At 41.4% G+C, this 25,303-nt stretch overlaps 2 protein-coding genes across 2 annotated transcripts; both read left to right on the top strand.

The window, feature by feature from the left end:
* Positions 1-227: 227 nt before the first annotated feature.
* Positions 228-1,175, top strand: foxd5 (forkhead box D5). Its single transcript, XM_061673362.1, has one exon. The coding sequence runs from the start codon at positions 228-230 to the stop codon at positions 1,173-1,175; it is 948 nt and encodes a 315-aa protein (XP_061529346.1).
* A 1,506-nt stretch (positions 1,176-2,681) lies between these two features.
* On the top strand, positions 2,682-24,265 carry pgm5 (phosphoglucomutase 5). Its single transcript, XM_061673361.1, has 11 exons — positions 2,682-3,085; positions 6,335-6,497; positions 6,595-6,741; positions 7,405-7,530; positions 7,609-7,799; positions 9,451-9,605; positions 12,727-12,842; positions 16,677-16,812; positions 17,417-17,600; positions 21,066-21,203; positions 23,804-24,265. The coding sequence occupies exons 1-11, from the start codon at positions 2,828-2,830 to the stop codon at positions 23,891-23,893; spliced, it is 1,704 nt and encodes a 567-aa protein (XP_061529345.1). The 5' UTR covers positions 2,682-2,827; the 3' UTR covers positions 23,894-24,265.
* Positions 24,266-25,303: the final 1,038 nt, after the last annotated feature.

The raw sequence follows: 25,303 nt of genomic DNA, 5'->3' as shown, positions 1-25,303 counted from the left end.
TGTGGTGAGGGGGCCTTGTGATAGGTCCATAAGGCCCCCACCCCTGGGCAAAAGCCTCCCAGTTTATAAAGCTTCTTCCCCTGGGTCAAAGCCAGAGGAGTACGAGCACATGTACTTTTACGCACGAGCGATTTGGGTTTTTGCGCACGGCGCGTCGTGCTTCAATTTGGGGGGCATTTATTTATTTGTTTATTTATTTTTTTAAAATTCGCGTTTTGAACTTTACCATGACACTCTCCGGTCAATATGAATCTTCCTCACGCGCCGACTTGCCTCTGGAGGAGGTCGAGATCGACATCGTCGGCGAGGACGAACCGGAGCCTGCGGGCCGTTACGCCGAGTTGGACTCCTCCGGGGCGGACTCCTCCGCGGAGAGCGAGAGCAGTTTCTGCTCCGGGAAGGCCGGTGGGGGGAGCCTGTTGAAGCCTCCTTACTCCTACATCGCCCTCATCACCATGGCGATCCTGCAGAGCCCCATGAAGAAGCTCACCCTGAGCGGCATCTGCGACTTCATCAGCAACAAGTTCCCCTACTACCGGGACAAGTTCCCGGCTTGGCAGAACTCCATCCGGCACAACCTGTCCCTCAACGACTGCTTCGTCAAGATCCCCAGGGAGCCGGGAAACCCCGGGAAGGGCAACTACTGGTCCCTGGACCCGGCCTCGGAAGACATGTTCGACAACGGCAGCTTCCTAAGGCGCAGGAAGCGATTCAAGAGGAACCAGCCCGAGTTGGGGAAGGATGGACTCGTGTTCTACTGCCGGCCTTTCGGGCAACCGTACCCGGTGCAGAGGCGCGTCAACCCGGCCGCGGTGAGCTACGCGCCCGTGCGGGACGGTGTCATGATGCCTCCGTCGTCCTATCACTTGTTGCCGCATTCTCGGAGTGACCGCACAGGACCCAGAGACTTGAGCACCACAGAAACGCCCGAGCCTACAAGCGCGCAGGCTAAGTGCGCCTTCAGCATAGACTCCATCATGAGCAAACCGGCTCCCACCACTGGGGGTCCCCTACACCAGAACCCTCTCGCCTTCCCCAATTTAGTGTTGAACCACGCGGCCTGCTTTGTCCCCACACTCCTGCAGAACCCCAGAACTCCTTTTGCGCCGCATGCCATGCTGAGTGCTTCCCCCCTAATAACCGAACAACTAAGACGTTCCTATTCACACTGCTGAGGTGTTATTATTACTAGTACTATGCCGACTTGTTGTTGTTGTTCTTATTCTTCTTATTGTTTTTTTAATGGTGTCATTGTTCTAAGACACTTGTTGCTCATTTCTTAAAGAAATATTTGGACTGCATGATATTTATGTTGACACAATCCTGAGGGGATTCCTACATCGCTTAAGCCAGTGGTCCTAAAACCTTTTACACAAACTACCACCTCAAAAAATAATGAGCCCTCTATGTACCGCCATCATGACCAATATTTAAATACACTAGTGTAATAGGCCTAAGCTGTCATCAAAAACGAAACAGAGGTTTTATATGAGAAGTACACTGACAGTCAAACGTTTTGGAAACACTTCTCCGTTCAACTGCACGAGAAAGCCTTTCAAAGCTTTTGACTGGTAGTGAATATTTAATATTAATGTAAGCCACTGTAGCATTATGTTTGAACAGTTTGAACATTAACACTATGCTTAAGTTTCGGGGGAAATAATAATTCTATTGAAATATATTGTACATATGAGATTTTAGAAGTGCCTAAATAAATGTTTAAAAAGAAAAAGTTCTGAAAGATGACATGGTAATTATTCAACATAAAAAATTCAATACAAGTGAACTGTAATTAGGCAGCGGTTGTTTTACATAGAGTGCCCACCTACCACACTTTTACAATCACTGGGTTAAAGCAATGTAAATATGATTCAGTGATCTGTTGCAATTATGCTGGATGATGACTTGTTCATAATTATCCCACGAAATAAATATTACAACTGTGAAAATAAATCTTTTGGTTACTTCGTACTATATGCGTGTCTGTTTGCAGAGGTGGCACACTCACACTATGAAGTAGTGCAGATACTTGTGCAAAAAAGAAAAGGACTGGTAAAAAGTCGAAGTTTTGATTCAGGTAATTTGCCTAATTATCCATCCATGTTTTAAATTCTATGAGATGAAATACACTTACATATCAGCGAAATGAATGTCCTCTACGGTATTATTGAAATACAGTACTCTTTTGTATTTGCTTTCAAAATAATAGTACATGAAGTTTGTAAAACAGTTTCATCACTTGGCCACAAGATGCCGCCATTGACCAACTGTTGGTGCACCGTTTTTTTTTTTTTTTTTTTTCTAAATTAATTTATTTATTTTAAGAAAGAAAGCACTGCATTTCAGTATTAAGTCGCATGCTAATATCAAAGTGAATGTTTAAAAGTATGTTTAAGTTTAACGATGTGAGACATAAAGAATGTCAAATAAAAAGCAGAGTCAAGCGATCACAATTTTGGACTTGAAAACGTGTTTTATTGAGTATTTAAGTATACCAATTTTTTAAAAATTATTCTTATTTTTTGCATGTTCTTTGGTACAGCCCCACAACTGTCCAGTGTCATCAGTCAGAGTCTATTTTTATTTGGGGTCTGCCTCTCAGATGATTGTGGACCCTCCCCGTGCTCCTTCCCCCCCCCCCCCCTAGTGTCAGTTGTTCATGCTTATTAGGAAGAGAGGGGAGCTGTCACCCTCACTCTGATCCGAGGGATGTAGCTCTCCGCTGAGGACGTGTCCGTGCCCAGCGTTCTCCCCACAAGCACAAGCCACCTTCTGCGATTGTTTCGTTCTTCTTGTTGTTGTTGTTGGACCCTCCCCCGCTTAGACGATGGAGACGAGCCCCATCCCGGTGGTGACGGTCCAAACCACCCCCTTCGACGACCAGCGGCCCGGTACCAACGGGCTCCGGAGGAAGACCACCGTGTTCGAGGGGAAGAAGAACTACCTGCAAAACTACATTCAGAGCGTCCTGTCCTCCATGGACCTCCGGGACCGGCAGGGCTGCACCATGGTGGTGGGCAGCGACGGACGCTACCTGAGCCGCGGGGCCATCGAGGTGATCGTCCAGATGGCGGCCGCCAATGGGGTAAGTAGGGACGGGTTGGGGGGGGGGGTACTTGAAACTGAAAGCGATACTTGAGTAAAAGTGCACTTATCATGATTTTTGGGATATTAAACATACTTAAAGTCCCTGTAAAGTGACAATAAATGTCTTCTCAATTTGATTCACCACGGAGAAGAGTGTTGTTAATAACTTTGCCAAATTTGAATAATATGAAGGAAAAAAATCACAAAGATGGGGCCATGGAAAATCAAGCCATTGTCTCCGCACTCAAACGCTGTGTCTGCTGAATGCATGAAACCATACACCACTGAAAAATGGATGCTGCTTCGCCTGGCATCTTTCTCATGCGTACACATCCCTACGTTCGGGCCGCAAAAAATACATATCAGCCTAAAGATTTCGGTGGCTGAAATATATTCCACCGGGTCGTCGAGAGTCACTAGCCACCAGCTAGATATTGAGTTAACAGGTTTCCAGAGGCTCCTCGGAGGGTGATGCCTTGGATGGGTGGCGGGCTCATCTGCAGTGTTAACCTCCTTGCTTGGTGTTGTGTCGGTGTGTGTGTCCACATAACAAAGACACAAGGAAAAGTTGTTTTTTTTGTGTATTGATGTAGTAACTGAACATGATTTTAGGGTGCTGCTGGTGTGCAATGTAACTCAAGCAAGATGACTTTTTTTTTTTATTTCCTGAAAAGTAGCGATTTTGGAGATGTGAGGATTCTGCCGTAAAGTGACAATGTTTAAATTTAATGCAAATAATGAAACAGTTTTTGCATCATGAGTTCATGCTTTAATTTAATGGCCATTGCAGAGCAGAGCGAATGTATGTCTGCATGTGTTGCTGCACCTTTTGTATTCATATATACGTTTTTCAAAGGTTTATAATTACTGCAACATCGACATCAGTTTTGTTAGCCCATCTACGGTGTTTTGGATTGTGACGTAGCATTAAGCTAGCAGACTTTTGTAAGGCAAAGTTATGTGGTTTGGTCAAATCCACAACATATAATTTTCCTTAGGTATTTTTGTTTTTAAACCTTAACAGGGAGGGGCAATAATCAGGTTGAAGCAAGCATGTTCGCTTGTATGCAAATTCCCTGCCACTCTCTAGCGGGGGAGAAAAAAAAATGATTACTAGCAGCACTCGAATCTTGAAAAACTCGGAAATAGGGTCACTCGTGAGTCGAGGTACCAATTCACATAAATTAGAGCAGAGGGCAGCTGCAAAACGGGAAGCCCAAGCCCATCGCTTGCTAATCCGACTCGGGTGTCACAGTCACGTCTGCCGCAACACTTTTGACACACGGAAAGGATCCGATTAAGTAATTATTTGTGTGAACACGAGGAAACCTGACAGCTCTCCAAAGAATGAAAGCTGAAAGTGAGCAAGAAAATCCCCACAGCTCTGCTCTGACATCTTCATAATTGCTTTGGAGGGCCTCCAAGGGAACATCTGAAGGGAAAATGATTTTGTTTTGGAGCCAAATGTCTCTCAGTGTCAGGCTCATCAGCGCTTCCATCCATCCTGCTCTATTTTCCTGTCTAATGTTTGTTCGCCTTCCGACTCTCTCTCTCGCTCTCTCTTGGGTCAGGCTCTCGAGTGGACAGAATTCAAGATGGTCCCGAAACAGTACCGCGTATCATCCTTTAACATACGCACTATGCACGCTAAGGAGCATAAATGCCTCGACAGTGAGGACACGCTTATTATGGGATGCTGATGCCGTTACTGGGTTATAAGCAGCAGACAATTATAAATAGAGAGTGTGGCTCCCTCTGTTCTGTTATTTAGGCTCCACTTGGCACAGATACAGTATTTGGCTTTTCAAAGTGGGCTGTCTATGCACAGTTACTTTTGAGTCCCGGTGGCCATTGACATGAGCAAAAGCTGCATTTTAATATCTGGTGACTAAAATGAAATAGTATAATTAATGACTGGACTAACACTATACTAATCAATTTTATTTGTTGGTTATTTTGTTACATTTTTCTAAATTGTCCATAGGTATGAATGTGAGGGTGAATGGTTGTTTGTCTTGCATGGGCACTGTGATTGGCAATCAGTCCATAGTGTCTCCACAGACATGAATAGAAGACTGAGGTTTACTTTTTTGTCACCATCAACGCATGTGCTTTTAAGACAGAACATTTGAAAAAAAGAGCCAAAAAATATTCTTACCTATGAAAGATTATTCTCAATTCCCTTGTTGTGATTGTATGACATTGTGTACAACCATATGCAGCACAATGGGCAGGCATCCTTTATTTTGGTTTTTGGTACCATCCACCAACATGGAATTCGCGAGCACTTTGCCCCCACTAGCTTAGTGGCACTGTAGGCAGGCAGCTCAAAGAGGTGGTTCCTTGCCATCTATTGTTCATATCGATGGCGTACCCTGCCTCAAGCACGAAGTCAGCTGGGATTGGCTCCAGCTCACCCTGTGACTCGAATGAGGATAAGCGGTATAGAGGATGGATAGATGGATGCATTTAAGGTACCAAGAAGCAAGGAATGTTCTGTCTTACTACCCATAAACTCGATGTGATAAAGCAATAATGCAATAATATAAAACAAAATACAAAAATAATTCCCCAATCAGGTAGCACGGTGGACGGCTGGTTAGCACATCTGTCTCACGGTTGTGAGGACCCGGGTTCAAATCCGTCCTCGCCTGGGTGGAATTTGCATGTTCTCCTCGTACCTGCGTGGGTTTTCTCCAGGTACTCCGGTTTCGTCCCACATCCCAAAACATGCATGGTAGGTTGATTTAAGACTCTAAATTGTCCGTAGGCGTGAACTTGAGTGCGAATGGTTGTTTGTGCCCTGCGATTGGCTGGCGACCAGTTCAGGGTGTACCCTGCCTCTCGCCCGGAGATAGCGGGGATAGGCTCCAGCATGCCTGTGACCCTAGTGAGGATAAGCAGTATGGAAAATGAATGAATGAATTCAAAAATTAGTCACTGGATGCTGTAACCGGCATTACCAGATAACTAGCAACCCTTTATTGCTTAGTGACTTGTTTTTCTCAATGTCTTTATGTTTCAAAAGTGTTCTCTGTCAATTGACTGTCTGTTGTCGTACTAGAGCGGCTCCAACTACCAGAGACAAATTCCATGTGTGTTTTTTGGACATACAAAATAAAGATGATTCTGATTCTGAATAATACAGTATAGAACAAACATCTCCCTCAAATTGACTCCTCCTATATTCCCTCAGAAGAAGAAAAAAAGGGTAGTAACTTGTCGGTCCTGTGCCTTTGCTGTGCAGATCGGTCGCCTGGTAATCGGCCACAATGGCTTCCTGTCCACCCCTGCTGTCTCCTGCATCATCAGGAAGATCAAAGCCATCGGGGGAATCATCCTCACAGCCAGTCACAACCCTGGAGGGCCTGGAGGAGACTTTGGCATCAAGTTTAACGTGGCTAACGGAGGTGAGAAAGAACAACGGGCAGTTGAGCAGACTCTTGTTAAGACTCTAGTTTTCTTAAGTATGTGTGCTTGTTGGTTGGGTTTGATTTTGTGTAATAGGCCCATCTCCAGACACGGTGATGGAGAGGATCCATCAGGTGAGCCGCACTCTCGAGGAGTACGCGATCTGCCCTGACCTCCACATCGATCTCTCCAGACTGGGACGACACGACTTTGACCTCGAGAACAAGTTCAAACCTTTTCGAGGTACACTTGACAAAATGTAGACCAGGACCGCACACAGGCTGCTCTATTCTTTAGTTTGCCCCACCTAGCATTTACAGTGTCAAAAATTCAGTAATATTTGTTGCATTAATTTAGCTCCATTTTCCCTAAAATTGTTAAGTTAAACTATATTTACTCATTTTTGTGTTCATTTATCTCATAATAATAAAATATTTTAATATAAATAATAACATGAAAAAATATAAATTAGCATGTATGATTTTATTGTTGAAATTAACTCTCTTACATACGCATTTTAACTTTTTTAAATACCATTTCTACAAATGACATTGCCCATCTGTCCATTTTAAAAATCCAATGTAGTATTTGAGCCACATGTTAATCAATACTAGTCTTGGGCTCCTCAGTTTGTTGACAGAGTTACTCTCCTATGGCAACGTTACCTGAATTCGTAAGTAAGTTGGAACGCGATGTGGTGAAAAACACTTCTAGGTCATAGATATACTTTGTAGAACAATCCAATGAAATAGGAAGTACGGTGTAATTGAGCATGCCTTTTTATGCATTCGATGATGTATTCCTACGCCGCTGCATAAATTAATTAATTGCACGTCATTTCTAGCCACAAAACTTGCACCGTTGTAAACCAAGGACCTCCTATATTACACGCTACTATGTTTCCAGTGGAGATTGTGGACTCTGTCGAGGTGTATCTCCAATTGCTGCGAAACATCTTCGACTTCAGTGCTATCAAAAGTCTCCTGACGGGACCGGAGCAGCTGAAGATATGCATCGATGCTATGAATGGAGGTGAGAGTGTCATCATCTTGTGGTGAAAGCCAACTGAGCCTCTTGTCAGTGTTAATGGCATCTCCTCTGCTGTTACAGTGATGGGCCCTTATGTCCGTAGGATCCTATGCGATGAGCTCGGGGCCCCCGCTAACTCCGCCGTCAACTGCGTTCCTATGGAGGACTTCGGGGGCCGGCCCCCCGAGCCGAACCTGACATATGCCTCTTCGCTGGTGGATGCCATGAAAGGAGGCGACTTTGGCTTGGGCGCTGCCTTTGACGCAGACGGGGTGAGATTCTCCATAGACTCGGCTAACTGCTAAATGCTAACGGTTTGCGTTGCTGCAGTATAGAGGGTGATAAGCTGAGGCGAAAGATGACAGGTACTATCGCAGCTGTTTGGCACTACACTGACTCACTGCCACCGCTTAAGGAACAAAGTGGTTTTAAAAGACTTTCTTGCTCTTGGTAAAATTGCGTCACACTACAGTTGACAGTTAGTTGTTGATTGTTTTTCGAATTTTATTCAAGTTTTTCCAATTATAAGTCAATGATCCACATAGCATCTTTTTGGTCCTGGTCATTGTTTTTTATCATATTATAAATGTGTGTGATTCTAACGATCCTAATAGTTGAAATTTCATCACTTATCTTTATTTTCACAAAAAAAAGTAAAAAAAACCAAAAACGTTTAAACTAATAAACTTTCGTTTATTTGGGTCGTTTCCCGTTATTGTTACATGCTGTGGTAGTGTAGTAGTACATGCTGCTTCCTTTCATGGTATCCAGCATAAAAATTGTACCAAACAAATCATGCAAGTGACTTGCTGATGGGACAAGCTGAAAGTCACAGCAACATATGTTGTACTGAAAAAAAATGGAAAATGCGCAGTACATTATTGTCGTCCTTTACTCAATACATTTTTTGTAGGAAGTCACATGGCTTGTGAGAGAGTGAAGGATAATTATCATAAATCTTTGAATTACTGATGGACTGCTACAAAGAGGGTAAGCAAAATGTATTTGTCTTAGTAAGACAGAGACGCATAACAAAATCTGTATAAATGTGACAAATTTAAAGATACAAAATAAGACTAGAGGTCTAGAACCACACTGAATGCTTATCAAAATAGATGCTTGAAAAAATATGCAGAGGTTTCATGTCTCTGAACATAGGGCAAGAGGGACATGTTTTCTGTTCTTAAAAAATATTCACTCGTGAATAGCTGGGGAAAAGCAAATGAGTTACGTAAAAGTCCATAAAATCCCAGTAAGCTCAAAATTTCCACCAAGTCATCCAATTGTCATCATTTCTGCTTATTGTGGACATGCACTCACGCACGCACACACACACACACACACACACACGCAAACACACACACACACACACACACATGCACACACACACACACACACACGACAAAGCATTTCCTGAATAAATGATCTTATCATCAGGGGAGTTATGTCATATGAGCCCCCATCGGGATAAGAACCTTCACAGTCATTAGCTAGGGTGTTTGAAAGACATTACATAATAGTCTCATCTTTATCTTGCCAAAGTCTAAGCAGACACTTGAACATACAACAGCACTAAATTGACACATGCACAAGTTTACTGTATACTGACTATAAACTGCAATTAATCTACAGTCACTACAACATTGGGAACACCTACAACCTGATGAGATCCAGTGTAATAATGGTTGGTAACGCTGCCTCACAGTTTTGAGGTTCTGGGTTTGATTCTCGGCTTCAGCCCCCCCCCCATGTGTGAAGTACTGTCCATAGGTGTGAATGTGAGTGTGAATGGTTGTTTACTATGCGCCTGGCGATTGACTGTACCTCGCATGTTCAGCAGGTGTTGAATTTGTTGAAATATGAAGCAATATGCCGCTATATGGTACAGGTATCATTGTTGGTCTTTTGTACTCTTTCTCTCAGGACCGCTACATGATCCTCGGCGAGAACGCCTTCTTCGTTAACCCGTCAGACTCTGTCGCCATCATGGCCGCCAACCTCTCCTCCGTGCCCTACTTCCGACAGTTAGGAGTCAAGGGCTTCGCCAGGAGTATGGCCACCAGCGCTGCGCTCGACAGGTACAACACAGACACACACAAACACACACACACTTTGCTAAGTGAGTGTTGAAACGTATTATTTCAGGGATGCCACTCTCAGATGACAATTTACCCCACTATGAATTTGCAATCATGTAAACCGCCCTTCCCTTTCCTCACAGTCTCACATGTACGCGTACTATACACACTTTTTCTCACAGACTATAAATATGTGTTATGTAAGGGAAGAGTAGAGCAGGGGGTATTTAGTGAATGGGTGCCATCGCTAAAGTTAGGGCCATTAACATTGTTCCAGAAAAGGGGATGATGGGCTATGGGGGAATCCCTGCTTTGCATTTATAACAATGAGTTGAGCAAAAATCCACTTGCTGTAGTTTATCTTACACATACTGTTTGCATCATTTTTACATGATTGTATATCCACTTGATATACATGAACATTGACTACACATTGCTGGGTTATTTGAGGATATGCAAGTAGAAAAGCCAAAAATAAACACACATGCTAGATGACCCCCCCTTACTCTGGATGCTGCAGTATTTATACTCCACATTCTCCATTTTGCTACAGCCACTCTCCTCTCGGACAGTGGAGACTGTGTTGTAAAATACCACAGTGTTCAAAGCTAGGGCACAGCAGCATTTTGATTGTTTCTAGCCGTACATCCTCAAATATTGCAATAAATAATAATACAGCTGTGCCGTGCTTTGTATCTCAAATCATCTTTCCAAATTGAATTGATTGAAAATACCATTAACCTATTCCAACACCCTAAAACAGACCAAAAAAAAATAAAAAATTTATAACGACTTTTTTAAAAGAAAAATAGCACTCTACAGAATTGTACTTTATAAAAAAAAACATATACATGCACAGTAATAATAAGTTTAATTCCAGCATCTATTGGATTTTACATTGTATAAAAGTTTAGAACTACTGCAACATCGATGCTAGTTTCATTAGCTCGTCTATAGCGTTTTGCATCATGTGTTAGCATTAGGCTAGCGGAGTTTCATAATGCAATAGTATGCGGTTTGGTTAAATACGCAATATTTAAATCTTTTTGTTTTGTGTTTCGTTTTATAGTCAACTTTAAGTTGAAGTGGCAATAAATAGCTAGAAGTAAGCAATTGGCATCTTTTTTGAAGAATTATTTACTATCTGCCAAACTGCTACTTGTTGTGATTCACTGCCACAACCTAGCGGTTGTAATTCAAATTTTTTTTGTAATACAAGACAAAAAAAATCAACGGAGCGACGGCTCGCATCTCGTAAAACTCGACAGTCAGGCCACTTACAAGTCGATGTTCCAGTGTACTAATAAAACCCGAATCAACAATTCCATCCAACATTTTGTCTAACTAAGAAAAGCTCGTTTACACTTTGACAAACTACTGATAAACCTCCACTACGATTGTGTTTCTTCACTATTTAATATCAGGTGTCTGGGTTCGGGTCAAAGAAAGAACTCCCATTTCAAGTGCAAGTCAAGCTCCAGCGTGCAGCGCTTTTTGTCGGAATGCCAGGCCAAAGCTTTTAAATCCAGGCTGAGCTGTCGTCAGTGGAGACGGGGCACTGGATGCTAAGTTTGGCAAAATATAAAGTCAGGGCCAAAAGTTGCTAATATTTCACCCCCTCCCCACGGTACTTGCTCTGAATGTACTGAGCACTTTGTGTTGATGTTAGTAACCTGGATCTTTGTGCTTGTGTTAGGTGTAAACGTGCTGTTTAGAGCCTCAAAAGCTCATGGGCAAACCAGAGTCCTTTTCTGTGTGGAATGTCAGGCTTTCCGTTCCAACTATCACGTCCCTGAGGGGAACAACACTGGTTTACTCTTATTTGGTCATTTATCCCATCCTTGTGTAAACAACTGCAGTGGGCATTCTGGCGCCTTTATCTATGTATGGCATGATTAATATTCGGATGGCCACCCTCTGTATATCCATCCATATATTTCCAAATCCAAGGGAACTCCCTTAGTGGGAGTGTTTTTCACTTTCCTGAATGCTAGGAATTAAGTTGATATTGTATGTTGATGATACATGATACATTGGTTTCTGTTGTTTCCTCCTTAAGCGGTCCTTGGACAGTGACTTCAAAGAAGGATTCCAAACATACCGATCGTAATGTGTTCTCTTAGTCCATGCCAGCGGCCCAAATGTGATTACTGTTGACGTTTTTGTGAGACGAGCTCAAGAAATCCTTCAATAAGATTATATGGATGAACTGGCTTCAAAGATTACAGATCAGATGATTTTGTCATTCCACTGCAAGTGCAATGTGTTGGTCAGTTAGTAGGATTACACTGTTATTTAAAATCCGGCGTCGACCAAGAAATTAATTTTCACTTTTAACTGTTATAGTCCGCTTGCATTGGGGCCAAATGTTGCTGTGACCCTACACGTTCATCAGATGTAGTCGCTGGGGGGGAAAAAAGCTTGCTGTGAGTGGAAGCTGGCACACAATGAAATGAGCATTACAGCCACCTACAGGACTAGACTGAAAGTCAGTTTTCAATCAAAATAATCTTGCGTACATGTTAGGTCTTGACGGAGGCTTGAGGTTCTCTCTTCCTATTTGACCCCTGGACCATTATCCCTTGCTGTGATGCTGATATACCTTTCCCCCGAAATAGTCAGGTCGCCGTTGGTTGACGCCTTTGTTCATACATGAATATTTCAAAAGTAAACTACTCAGTCCATTTGAACTCTATTGCAGTGCTATGTCTCTCTGCATTTTTCCAACGAGTTCCTTGTGCACTAATAAAGATGGTCTTCCACTCATGTTATTCTGAAAATACATCTGAATTAAAAAACCTTCCACCAAATAGCCGCCATCTAGATTTGAGAAAATAAACGCCTCCGGAGCACTATTTGTGGAAATACAGTATTAATATACACTCTCAGTTACATGCACACAAGTGCTCATCTCCTCTCCACGGCTCACTTTCAAAGGCGACGTGAACTAAAAGGTTTGCCGACTTTGTTCATTTGCCTTATTAAATTAGTGGAGGAGCTGTTGGCTTCCCATGAAAGTTCACAGCGACTTTTTACGAACAAGAGCTGCTGTTTGCTACGAGAGGGACGTAACGTCTGCATCAAAGAGATTCATTTGAGTGTTTATTTTTGTTCTTCTTAGGGTAGCCAAAGCCATGAAACTGGCACTCTACGAGACTCCTACCGGTTGGAGGTACTTTGGGAACCTGATGGACTCCGGCCGTTGCTCCCTCTGTGGGGAGGAAAGTTTTGGGACAGGTACCGTATCTCCTTGGCATACTCACTCAGGCGAACACTGGCTACAACCTGGGTATTATTTTCATAAATACAATACGAATTGACCAACCACATGAACCTGTTCTCGTGAGAATTTAGTAGGATTTCATTCAAAAGTAATAACTTGAAAAGTAGGTAGTGAGTAGTAGGAAACTGACATCATTTCAGGGTTACTTGAAAACTCCATATTCCCTACAGTTTTGAAACAATTGGAAAATGTAGCAGTTTTGTGGGAAAATGCAGCAATTTATGACGCGTGTTATGACTCATCCTTTATTTTGGAGTGTGTCCCTGTTGCAATCATTAAACACAGAAATTTGTTCTCACGGGAATTTAGTAGGATTTTTCCAAATAATGAGTTAATAATATGTTGAAAACTGACATACTGTATTTTTGGGATTACTTGAAAATAGATATATATATACATATATATATATATATATATATATATATTTTTTTTTTACTTAAAATGTTATGAGAATGGCGGCACGGTGGCCGACTGGTTAGAGCGTCAGCCTCACAGTTCTGAGGACCTGGGTTCAATCCCCGTCCCCGCCTGTGTGGAGTTTGCATGTTCTCCCCGTGCCTGCGTGGGTTTTCTCCGGGCACTCCGGTTTCCTCCCACATCCCAAAAACATGCATTAATTCGAGACTCTAAATTGCCCGTAGGCATGACTGTGAGTGCGAATGGTTGTTAGTTTCTATGTGCCCTGCGATTGGCTGGCAACCAGTTCAGGGTTTACCCCGCCTTCTGCCCGATGACAGCTGGGATAGGCTCCAGCACGCCCGCGACCCTAGTGAGGAGAAGCGGCTCAGAAAATGGATGGATGGATGTTATGAGAATATCATTTGCATTATTTTGCACAAGAAATGTATTTATTAGTACGGAACTGACCTAAGTTTAGAATGACCTGAAAAAGCACTCTCACACGCATCGCAGGCACACCCCTGCGGCCTTGCGCTGACCTCTTACTTTGTGACCCCATAAAAGCACCTTATCCGTAAAGTTTTATTTTTTGCAAAGCTGCGGGGGGTGTGCCCGCAATGAGTGTGCGACAAATGATTGACGCCCCATAAGTTACGCCTTCTGCCATTGGTGGTTTTTCCTTGTCCGTGGTAGTTTCTTATATACAATATATTAAATTGCCTCTAATTTAATATGGGAGCAGAGACAGCAAATTTTTTCGCAGATTCTATTCATCATGTTATGTACTGCTGTAGTCATAATGACTGTTTTAATAAATATGACAAAAAGTTTTTTTTTGTATTATTATTATTTCAAGCTTCCACTTTAAATGAATTGATAAAATTACTCAAATGAATTAAAATATTTACACAGTTTTGGAGTGTGTCAAAGTTACAGTTACAAAGCCTTTTCTCTCATTAAATGTTCTCATACAAACCCGTCAGCTTTTGTACAAAAAAAAAGATTAGTAGTGATGTCTTTACTAATTCATTGCATGAATACGATACATAAATAATACATGTTCCAAAATGGTGTGAACGTGGCAAATTATGGCACAACACCACTGCCGTGTTTGAGGAGTGCAATGGGATAGAAATAGTTTGGAGGTCATTGCTGCAGGAGATGGTGTATGGACAAAGGCACAGTTGCTGGAAAGTAGTCCATTTGAGAGTTATACCCTCCTTATACTTTCATACAATCGACTTCTAGGTTTTTGCACATTGAACACTTAGCATTCGCTAGCACTTCTTACTTTGGCCGGGAAGAAGTGCAAAGCACATCAATGTATTTTGCTTTATTATGCTCATTGTAACATGTTCTGAGACTCTTGCCTCTGAGTACAGTTTGTACCTATTAAAAAGGTCCGGGGCGCAGACATAAAATTGAATTAAAATAACGCTTTACCTCTTCTGTCCTTCTCTTTCACACACCCTCATTCTCTGGCGAACGAGTGCGTCTTGACTGCCGCCTCATAGATGTGGTGGCTGTGACCCTGTCTGCATGTGTAAATAATCCCCATTCTTCTGCTATAAAAGGAGACAGGAGCTCCCCTTGAATGACTGCAACATGCAGACAAGGCCCGCTGTGGCACACAAGCACATTTGATGTGTCTACCTACCTCTACTCTGTTTCTTTGCGAGAATACAGGGGAAAGTGAAGGGGTCCGCAAGTGTGTAGCAAAGAGCTAACGTAACTGCTGGGAGGAGAGTCGTGAAAGGAGCACTCAGAGGAGCTCGTCTATCCTTTTAAGGCCAAAAAGCTCAAAGGGGATCTTTGCAGTAAATCATCTCAACTCTACGCCACTTTCCCCCTCTACGAACTTGTTGTCCTTGCAACTTTACAAATATCTTTTATCATTATTATCATGGGTTGTGGTACATTTTTTGGCAAGAAAGGTCACCTGGAAAGATGTCTATTAGGTTGTCGTCATGTGATAATAGGATCTGATTCATTACGTGATCCCAGACAAAGGGAGACAGACAGCAAGACTGGGATTAAACACTGGCGACTGTCACTTTCCTAACAGATGTCCGCCACAGCCGCTCCGGAACAACAACAGAGAGAGTGTGTTATGCCAAGTGTAAGAGAGAGATGCAAGCGTATGTCTTTTTTTAAAAATGTTTTTTTCCTTTGGTTCTTTCCTGCTCCACGCCCTTTTAGGGAAGTCTTACTCACACATTGGTTCTTGTTAAAATGTCAATGTGTTCACAACAGAAACTGTGCAGCTGTCCACATGAGGCAGCCTAATAGCTCCCCAATGAAGGGTGTTAGCTCTGTGCGTGTGAGTGCAGTTACCCAGTGGACAATAAGGCTCCACTTCCTGCCATTTTTAAACGTGCGCTTTGACATTTGCACAAAGTAATTCAATGTGACAAAAGGTATTTCTGCGTCACCGTGGCGCTTTCTCTTCCATTTCTACCCCTTCGCGTCCGGGGGAGCTGTACATCAATGGCTCGTTGGTCTCGAGGGATGATTCTTGCTTCGGGTGTGAGAGGTCCCAGGTTCAAATCCCGAACGATCCCTTTTGTTGGCAGTCGGCGCAAAGGTTGATCACTTGTGTGCAAATGCTGAAAACCTACTACAGTCCCTACCTACTTTGTAGTAGATGTATTTCCTCAAAATAATGACCTTCCTCAAATAGACACTGCCTTTCTCCCATCAGGCAAAACATTCAACTGTGACTTACCCACTGTTACTACATGGATCTTAAATAGTTCACCATTTTAACTCTGCAGCTACCCAATACAGCAGCTACCACTGAAGCACGTGAAAATCCTCTCAGCTCAAAAACTGTTGCGACTTACCACATGCTGTAAATCAGTTGCCTTTGCAGTATTAAAAATGATATTTTGCTTCCAATAAACTCTGACGTGTGGTCACTCCACAATGTTGTGCGCGTCCACGTTAATGTTCTGGGAGCAATGGGATTTTGTTGTTCATGCCATCTCACGGCAATTCTTCATGAGGGTGTCTTTTATTTAGTTTTAAATGTACTGGTAACACTTATTATTATTATTTCCCAAAATGCATACAAAATAAAGTTTCCTCTATCCAGTATTTCTTTGCAGATATGCCTTCTAGTGGTTATGAGTAGTATAGGTTTGTCTGTTTTTTTTTTAATCACAATGTTGCTTTCTTGAGCAATGGAATTGCTATTACGCACGATCAAAACAAGATCAGAACAATCTTCTGGGAAGTATAACCGAAGTCTTGTCTGTAGCATTTTCTCATCAGAGTACTTTTTGTTTCTCTGTAAATGTATACAAGATAGAAGCACTAAGCTTAAAAATTGTTCTCGGAATTTTGTTTTTTATTTTCCAAACTAAATGAAAGAATTTGCTCTCCTCCAGGTTCAGACCACATTCGTGAAAAAGATGGCTTGTGGTCAGTGTTGATGTGGCTGTCAATCATGGCCGCTAGGAAACAGAGCGTGGAGCAAATTGTCAGAGAGCACTGGGCCAAGTTCGGGCGCAACTTCTTCTGCAGGTAAACACGAGCGCTGCGCCATTGTGTGGGGTTATCACGTCTTGAAATACTCACCGCACATTAGCAACTCACAAGCGAGTCTGTTTCACTGCAAATCGTTATTCCTTGTATGGATGAAGCCAAACATAACTCCTCAGCCTTCACCTTTGTCCACTACTCCTCCTCCTCCTCTGGTCGGCCTTCCCGGTTGCTCTTATTTTAACGTCTCCCCAGTGAGCGGCATGGATGGTACCTAGAATTAATGTTCCTGTTGACAGTTGCCGCTGCAGCTTTTTGTGTTCCCACACTTCGCTTAGCTGACGCAAAGATCCAGGTGCGCATAAACAAGACTGTTAATGCGGCAATAAACACAGCGGCGTTCGTCAGGTAGTGTGCTCTTGTAAATTCAGTAGATGGCACTACGGAGAAAAACGCTGTGTACTTTGTCTTACAGTCAAGTTATTCAACTGCATAACTATTATGTTTGTATAGAATTGCTTTTCAAATCCCCAAATATTTGCCTAGCAACAGTTTACATGAACAGCAATAAATAAATAAATTGGAATACATTATACAGGAGCAATTTGAAGTAGAAAATATCCTCACCCATGACCGTCTGTGTCAGGTTTGACTATGAAGGCCTCGAGCCGCGGACTGCCTTCTACCTGATGAGGGATCTGGAGTCGGTCATCTTGGACAAGGCGTTCAGCAGCCAGAAGTTTGCTGTAGGAGATCACATGTACAACGTGGAGCGGGCCGACAACTTCGAGTACATCGATCCGGTGGATGGAACGGTGGCGAGAAACCAGGTGAGTGCGGATTATGTATCATTGAAAAGAAAATAACTTGCTGTAGTCTCGGCTAGTGATAGGCACTTGTGTGGGTTATTTCCAGGTGCTCTGGCTTCCGCCCACATTCCCAAATCATGCATGTGAGATTAATTGTAGACTCTAAATTGACCATAGGTGTAAATGTGAACGGCTGTTTGTCTTTTGGCTGGCGACCAGTCCAGGGTGCCTCAAAGTAAGATGGGATGGGCTCTAACATCTAGCTCACCCGCAACCCCAGTGAGGCCAAGGGCTATAGAAAATGGATGGATGGCTGTTATAACACGGACACTTTCTTTTAGCCTTTAGCATGTGCATCCATGAACCTGAATTATTAGCCTCGTACCATTTCTTTTGGCATGTTTATTTAAAATGTCCCCTTTGTATTCACCACCGTAACTTTAAAATGAAATAGACTTGAAAAGAGTAGCAGGCTAAAAATAAAAAAAATACAAACAATTACTTCTTACGGTTGATTTAAATCAAGATTGATGGAGATTTGAAATATGAAATAAGTGTGCCTCTGCTTTGACTGTGTGATTCACGTTTAAAAAAAAAAAAAAAAAAAAGACAGAATTTTGATCATTATCGTTTATTTGTGCTGATGGTCCAATCATTTCGATCATACAAAAAAAGAGACGTGACTTCATGTTCATGTTGGCTATTCCTACATTCATGAATCATCATTGTCGTCTTTAGAGGCAGACCACCCACACTCTGCTTCATCTGAAGAAATCCATGTTTGGATATGACGGTGGATCTTCCATTTTGAACCATAAACACACACACACACACACACACACACACGCACGCACACACTGGACAAGTCTCTGCACACTTCCTGTATGCACCCCCGTCCTTCTCCGAAGTTTTCCCAGCTGACTCCATCGGGGCTCTTCTGAATCTTCTGGCACTGACACTTGCCCCACCCTGCCACATGCCTCACACACTGTACTCTGTATTGTGCATACTAGCAGTTGGCGCAAACACGCATACCAACACCCTGCCACTTTGTGCGACAGCTTTGTAGAGGGGCGAGGAGAACGTCAATCACCTTGCTGGGGAGAACAAACTGTTACTACGGTTTCCGTTTGGTCCTTCATTCCCAAAATCTCACTGGTAAACCCTCCAGGCCCGGTTGCCCCCAGAGTGTGTTGTTGTAGCACACATTCTTGCCAGGCCGGAATTATATCAGCTGTTGTCTCTGCTCTCCAGGAGAGAGACAAAAACGCACACACATACGCACATAAACACACATATGCTAACACGCACAATTTTTTGGTTGACCATCTGAACACCAGAACTTGGAGTACAAAACAATGTGTGACATCTTATCGCCTGTAGGTCCACTGCCAATCACCATGGTGACCGCTAACATTCCCTCGCCATTCTTAAACATTTGGTAAACAGTATGAAAGCCCTTACTATTGGTCTAACTCAGTGGTTCTCAATTGTTGTCACCCCCCCAGGGACCCACGTTTTCCTAGAAGTTAAGAAAAAAACATTTTTTGTTTAAAAATACCTTCTAAACACACATTTACAGTATATTTTGAAATGTCGTTTCAAATGAGTTGCTGTACCACCAAAGGTGTTTTGCTTGACATGACGTCCGCCAACCAAAGGCTGAGCTGCGCTGTATTCGTTTACAGAGTAAACTAGTAGCTAGAGAAGAAGGAAGTAACATTTCTTGTTGCTCTCCTACTATGTTCCAAGTGGGAACTCGGTATGCCTCTGTACTGTACTGGGAAAAAATCAGAATATGAATACATATAATTGTTTTTGTTTTTTTTACTAGCTGTCCATAACCCACCCAAAATGGTTCCGCTACCCACTTTTGGGTCCTGACCCACCAGTTGAGAATCACTGGTTATATTGACAGATCAAAGACAGCAAAAAAAAAAAAAAAAATCAAAAAAAAGACACGGCGGTATCGCTACATTGTTATAATGTCGTTTGTTTTGGAAGAATTATAGTGGATTCACCTGACATGCAGTTTATCCATATCAATATAATATTTTTGTCCCTTAAAAATGTTGAAACTTTAATTTTGTGTGCTTTTACTTTGACCTACTCTTTTCATTTTCTTGAATTTGTGGCTGAGTGGAAGGACCTATGGAGCCCCTCTGGTGCCAAGGAATGATAAGAATTTTTTTAAAATTTATAATCTGTTGCCTCAATTGAGTAATATTTTCTCTCAATTTAGTAATCTGTACCCTGAATTTAGTAATCTGTACCCTCAGTTTACTCATTCGTACCCTCGGTTTAGTAAACTGTACCGTCAGTTTAATAATCTGTTCCCTCAATTTACTAATCAGTATCCTTAATTTACTAATCTGAACGCTCAGTTTATCAAATGTCTGGGGTTCTGTAGTATACCTCCGTATACCTGTTCAGGAAAGTAAATTAAATTTAGATGTTATATTCTTACTGGTGTATATTCTGTGAATCTCGTTTAAAAGTTGTTAGGGCGTGATATATCCTTCATCCTTTTTATTATTATTTTTTTCCCCCCCTCAATTGAAAGGCAGCAATATTGCTCTACTTGTAGTACAGAGCCCCCCTTGGTGAGGGTACAGATTAGTAAACTAAGGGAAGAGATTATCAGTGAATTTTACTTTTCCCATACATTGTCATCAGAGGGAGGGAGGGGGGGGGGGGGCTCCGGAAGGAATACCTCCTTGAGTTATTATGAGTAGTACAAGTATGACACATGAAATAACAGTAGGTGTGCGACGCTGGCATGTATAGTATACCGCGAGTGACATCTAGTGTATATTTTCTGCTGTTGCACATTGAATCTTTCTCCTGTTCATTACAGTTTGTTTTGATGTGTTCTCTTGATAGACGTTCGACTAATTATCCAGTTGTGTAGTATAAAAAAATACTACATGGATGAATGTATCATAACTTTACATAAAATATGATTCATATAAAATATTCCAGTATTGGCAGCACGCTTCGCAAGTGGTGAGCACGTCTGCCTTACAGTCAAGAGGTTTTGAGTTTGAATCTCGGCTCAAGCCTGGATCTGCATCTGCAATGGGTGGAGGGATATTGTGAATGTACAATAGAAGTTTTTAAATGAATGTTATGTTGCATTTTTTTCAATGTAAAATGCCTTTAGCACTCTTTCTTTACAAGATAAAAGCTACATAAATCCTCTGCATATTGCTTTGGATAATTGATTTTAATTTTATTTCGCCACATAATAATAATGAAAAAATATGACTCACTCAAACTTGTTTCCTTTATATTGATCACTAATTAGATAAATGAATCAAACTAATTAATCATATATATATATATATATATAAAGTGACCTTCTTCTTTAAATCACTTTTTTCCATTTGTTTTAACGTTCCCAAAAGAAAAAGAAGTATGAACCAGAAGAGAGCGAGAGAGAAAAAAATGACGATCAAAATAATGGCATGTGCTTTTTTTATTCAGGGTTTGAGAATCGTCTTCAGTGACGCGTCCCGTCTGGTTTTTCGAATGAGCGGAAGCGGCGGTGGCACGGGCGCCGTCATCCGTATTTATGCAGAGAGCTTCGAGAGAGATCCTGAGAGACATAGCAGAGAGACGCAGGTACTGTGTGTGTTTGCGTGTGCACAGCCGTTGACATTGCCTCATGACAGCATGACAGGCCTTATTATGCGTGTGTGCGGCTTCAAGTGACTCTGTAACGTTTGTAAAGTGTGTCACAATTAGGAGGGCCGGCTCCGAATGCAGTTATCGGTACTGGGATAGGCACTTTGCTTTAAAACATACTATAAAGCAGCGGTCCCCAACCCCCGGTCCGCGGACCGGTCTGTGGGGCATTGGTTTCCGGGCCGCATAGAAGGAATGACCAATTGATATAATTTCCGTTGTATTGTGTTTTCGCGCGTCAAATGTGTTTTATTTTTTAAACATGACCGAATCTTCTTCGCTGCAACAGCTGCACATCACAATTAACACATCAAGCAGTTCTGTTTCCGCTCCCAGCCGACTCGCTCATGGCGGCAGCCAATCTCAACGAACGAATCATTTCATCAATGGATTCAGTTCATTACGTCACTGCAAAGATTCGTTCTTTTGATTGAAATGTCCGCGAACGAAACAACGCGAGACTGCACATTGTATTTTTCATGCATTTAACATTTGTTTTTAAGCCGGCCATGTTAATTCATATATATGCCACACCTTGACAGCCGGTCCGTGGAAAAATAAATGCCTACTCTAAACCGGTCCGCGGTGCAAAAAAGGTTGGGGACCACTGCTTTAAAGCTCCATAATGGCGAGATAGGTGCCATCTTACCAGACAGGTACATAACATCCACCATCCGACCTCTAAAATTTAAAATTATAATAAACAACATTTTATTGGGATCTTTATCTTTTTTCAACTAAACTAAAATAAAATAAAGACAAATGAGAATAATTAAACTATAAATAACATACAATATATGAGGATAAATGTCAAATGTTAAGTGGAGTTGAAAACAAAACACGTAGTATCAATTTATTTAATTAAAATTATGATTTCATATTGTAAAATTACAACTTTATTGTTGTAAAATCAGGACTGCGCTATCATAAAATGTTGTCTTTATTATCAAAAGTATCCTGTCATTGTCTACGTCATACAATAACAACTTACATTTGTAATATTATTACTTTATTATCACAATATTGAGAGTTAACTCTCATAAAATTACAACTTTTTTTCTTGTAAAATTCTTCTTGTAAAATTTTGACTTTTTCCTCATAATGTTACGTATTTATCGTCTTCGAATTTGCAAATTAATTCTCATAAAATTACATTTTTATTCTTGCAAAAATCTGACTTTTTTCTTTCTTGTAATATTACAAATATATTCTTGTGCAATCTTGTTTTGGAATAAGTGTCTGCCTCAAAAAGCCAAAGAAAAAGCAAAACATACCTACAATTACAGCTTTGATGTTTCCTGAGCTGAGGATTTAAGATTTAAAATACAACCCCAATTCCAATGAAGGTGGGAGGTTGTGTTAAACATAAATAAAAACAGAATACAATGATTTGCACATCATGTTCAACCGATATTTAATTGAATACACTACAAAGACAAGATATTTAATGGTCAAACTGATAAACTTGATTGTCTTTAGCAAATAATCATTAACTTGGAATTTTATGGCTGCAACACGTTCCAAAAAAGCTGGGACAGGGTCATGTTTACCGCTGTGTTACATCACCTTTTCGTTTAACAACATTCAATAAACGTTTGGGAACTGAGGACACTAATTGTTGAACCTTTGTAGGTGGAATTCTTTCCCATTCTTGCTTGATGTACAGCATTTTACGCTTCATAATGCGCCACACATTTTCAATGGGAGACAGGTCTGGACTGCAGGCAGGCGAGTCTAGTACCCGCACTCTTTTACTACGAAGCCACGCTGTTATAACACGTGCAGAATGTGGTTTGCCATTGCCTTGCTGAAATAAGCAGGGGCGTCCATGAAAAAGACGCTTGGATGGCAGCATGTGTTTCTCCAAAACCTGTACGTACCTTTCAGCATTAATGGTGCCTTCACAGATGTGTAAGTTACCCATGCCATTGGCACTAACGCAGCCCCATACCATCACACATGTTGGCTTTTGAACTTTGCGTCCATAACAGTCCGGATGGTTCTTTTCCTCTTTGGCCCAGAGTACACGACGTCCACAATTTCATCCATCCATTTTCTTTACCGCTTATCCTCACTAGGGTCACGGGCTGCTGGAGCCTATCCCAGCTATCTTCGGGCGTGAGGCGGGGTAGACCCGACCGGTCGCCAGCCAATTGCAGGGCACATTGAAACAAACAAGCCATATAAATGTTAATAACCAGATCAAGTGGAAATGATGTAATATGATCGGGCAATTATTAGGGTTCTCACATGGAACATATTAGGTAAGGGACCTTTACTAGTGGTGCTGTTAGAGATTACTTGAGCTTTTGCCACCAAGAAGTACTTGCGATGTCATGGTGAAAGGGGAAAAAAAATCAATAAAAGTCAGAAATCTGATTTTTGTGAATAAAATCACTTTGAGGTTCCACTTTAGTGAAATATTGATCAGTTCTTATCATGTACACTGAAAGCAACAGTCGTGTTGTACTTGTCTAAGCTTCTTAAAGCAGCCATATTGAGTATCGTGGTCCCAAGCTGCGTGTTGCTCACTGCAGGTGGTGCTGGGTCCTCTCATCGCCATCGCGCTCAAGATCTCCAACATCCACGAGAGGACGGGACGCCGCGGCCCAAACGTGATCACATGAGTGAAAAACAGCAGGAAAAAACAACAACAATGCATTTTTATCGCTGACAGAAAGTGCCTAGAAAACAGCCATCCCTGTACCTACCTATTTAAACAAACACTGTTCTTTCTCTAAATGGCCTCTATCAAGTGTCAACTGCAACAGGGAGTTTTTTAAATTATGCATAAAAATGTGCAAACAAGCCCTATGAATGCGCATGTGCATTTATTTGTGTTTTATGGAGTTGTTTAGCACAAATCAGGAACTATTAACCCACCGTCATGCTGAGACACGCCCCCCCCCCCCCCCCCACCCTCGCCCCATGTTGTTTGTCATATGTGTCACTATAAAACACTTTAATGTAAAGTCAAGCAAGCAATGCATCACAGCTAATAAATCCTTGTGAAATGAATATGATTGCGTTTTATATCAAAATTGGGATTGAGATTTTTTGTCCTGGTATAAATCATATTGTTGAAGTGAAAATATGTTAAAGTGACCAGGAAATACATGCTGTTTCCTAATATTTTGCTGCTCTCCTGTTGTTAAACAAGGTAACAAGCAATGTTATCTCCCTCTTCAATTTGTTTTTACATCAAACATTTTAAGGGGAAATTGAGCCAATCAATTTCATCTCATTACCTGAATAAATACTACAAATAAATAATATTAAAAATAAATATGTATTATAATAAATAAAAATAGTATAACAAATAATGTAAATGGAATTATTAAATACAATAATACGTAAAAAGATTAACCAAACTATTGTAATAAATATAAATATATGCAATAAAATTATATTCACAAAATGTTACACTATTGAAGTATAAAATTAATACATCAAATCAAATGCACCAACTGAAAATGTATGCAAATAAATATGAAATCTTAGATGATTTAATAAATATTATTATTAAAACATTAATGCCTACATATTATGGATACAGCAAACAATTGATTATATATATAATGTGGACTCACAGAAGCTAAATCAACTATCGTAACATAAAAAAAAAACTATACTAAAAAAAAAATAAAACAAGCACAAAAAGTCTTCACACGACCTAAGTGACTAATAAAACATTCCTCTTTAAATTTGGAATGTTTTCATGTTCTGACTTATTCAAACTCCATGTTATGAAATGTACACTTACACGCCTATAACCTTAAGTGAGGGCTGTATCATATTAAGACACTGACCTGAACATTACCATCTCCCTGTTTTTAATTCACTAAGCAATGCTATTGTCTCTCTCCATGGATCCATCTAATCCGGTCGGTCAGCACTGTGCCGATGTCCAGCAGGTTTTCCTCCACACAACGCGGAGAAATCCACACCAGCGCTTCCCATTCCGTGGGCCGTGCCTACCCTCATCCGCACGTCCCAAAACAAGAATCCTCGTAAGCGGGCGGCTGCTCCAAGCTCCA

Source organism: Phycodurus eques, chromosome 3, assembly GCF_024500275.1.
Source record: "Phycodurus eques isolate BA_2022a chromosome 3, UOR_Pequ_1.1, whole genome shotgun sequence".
NCBI lineage: Eukaryota > Metazoa > Chordata > Actinopteri > Syngnathiformes > Syngnathidae > Phycodurus > Phycodurus eques.
This window is presented reverse-complemented; position numbering and strand designations above follow the sequence as displayed.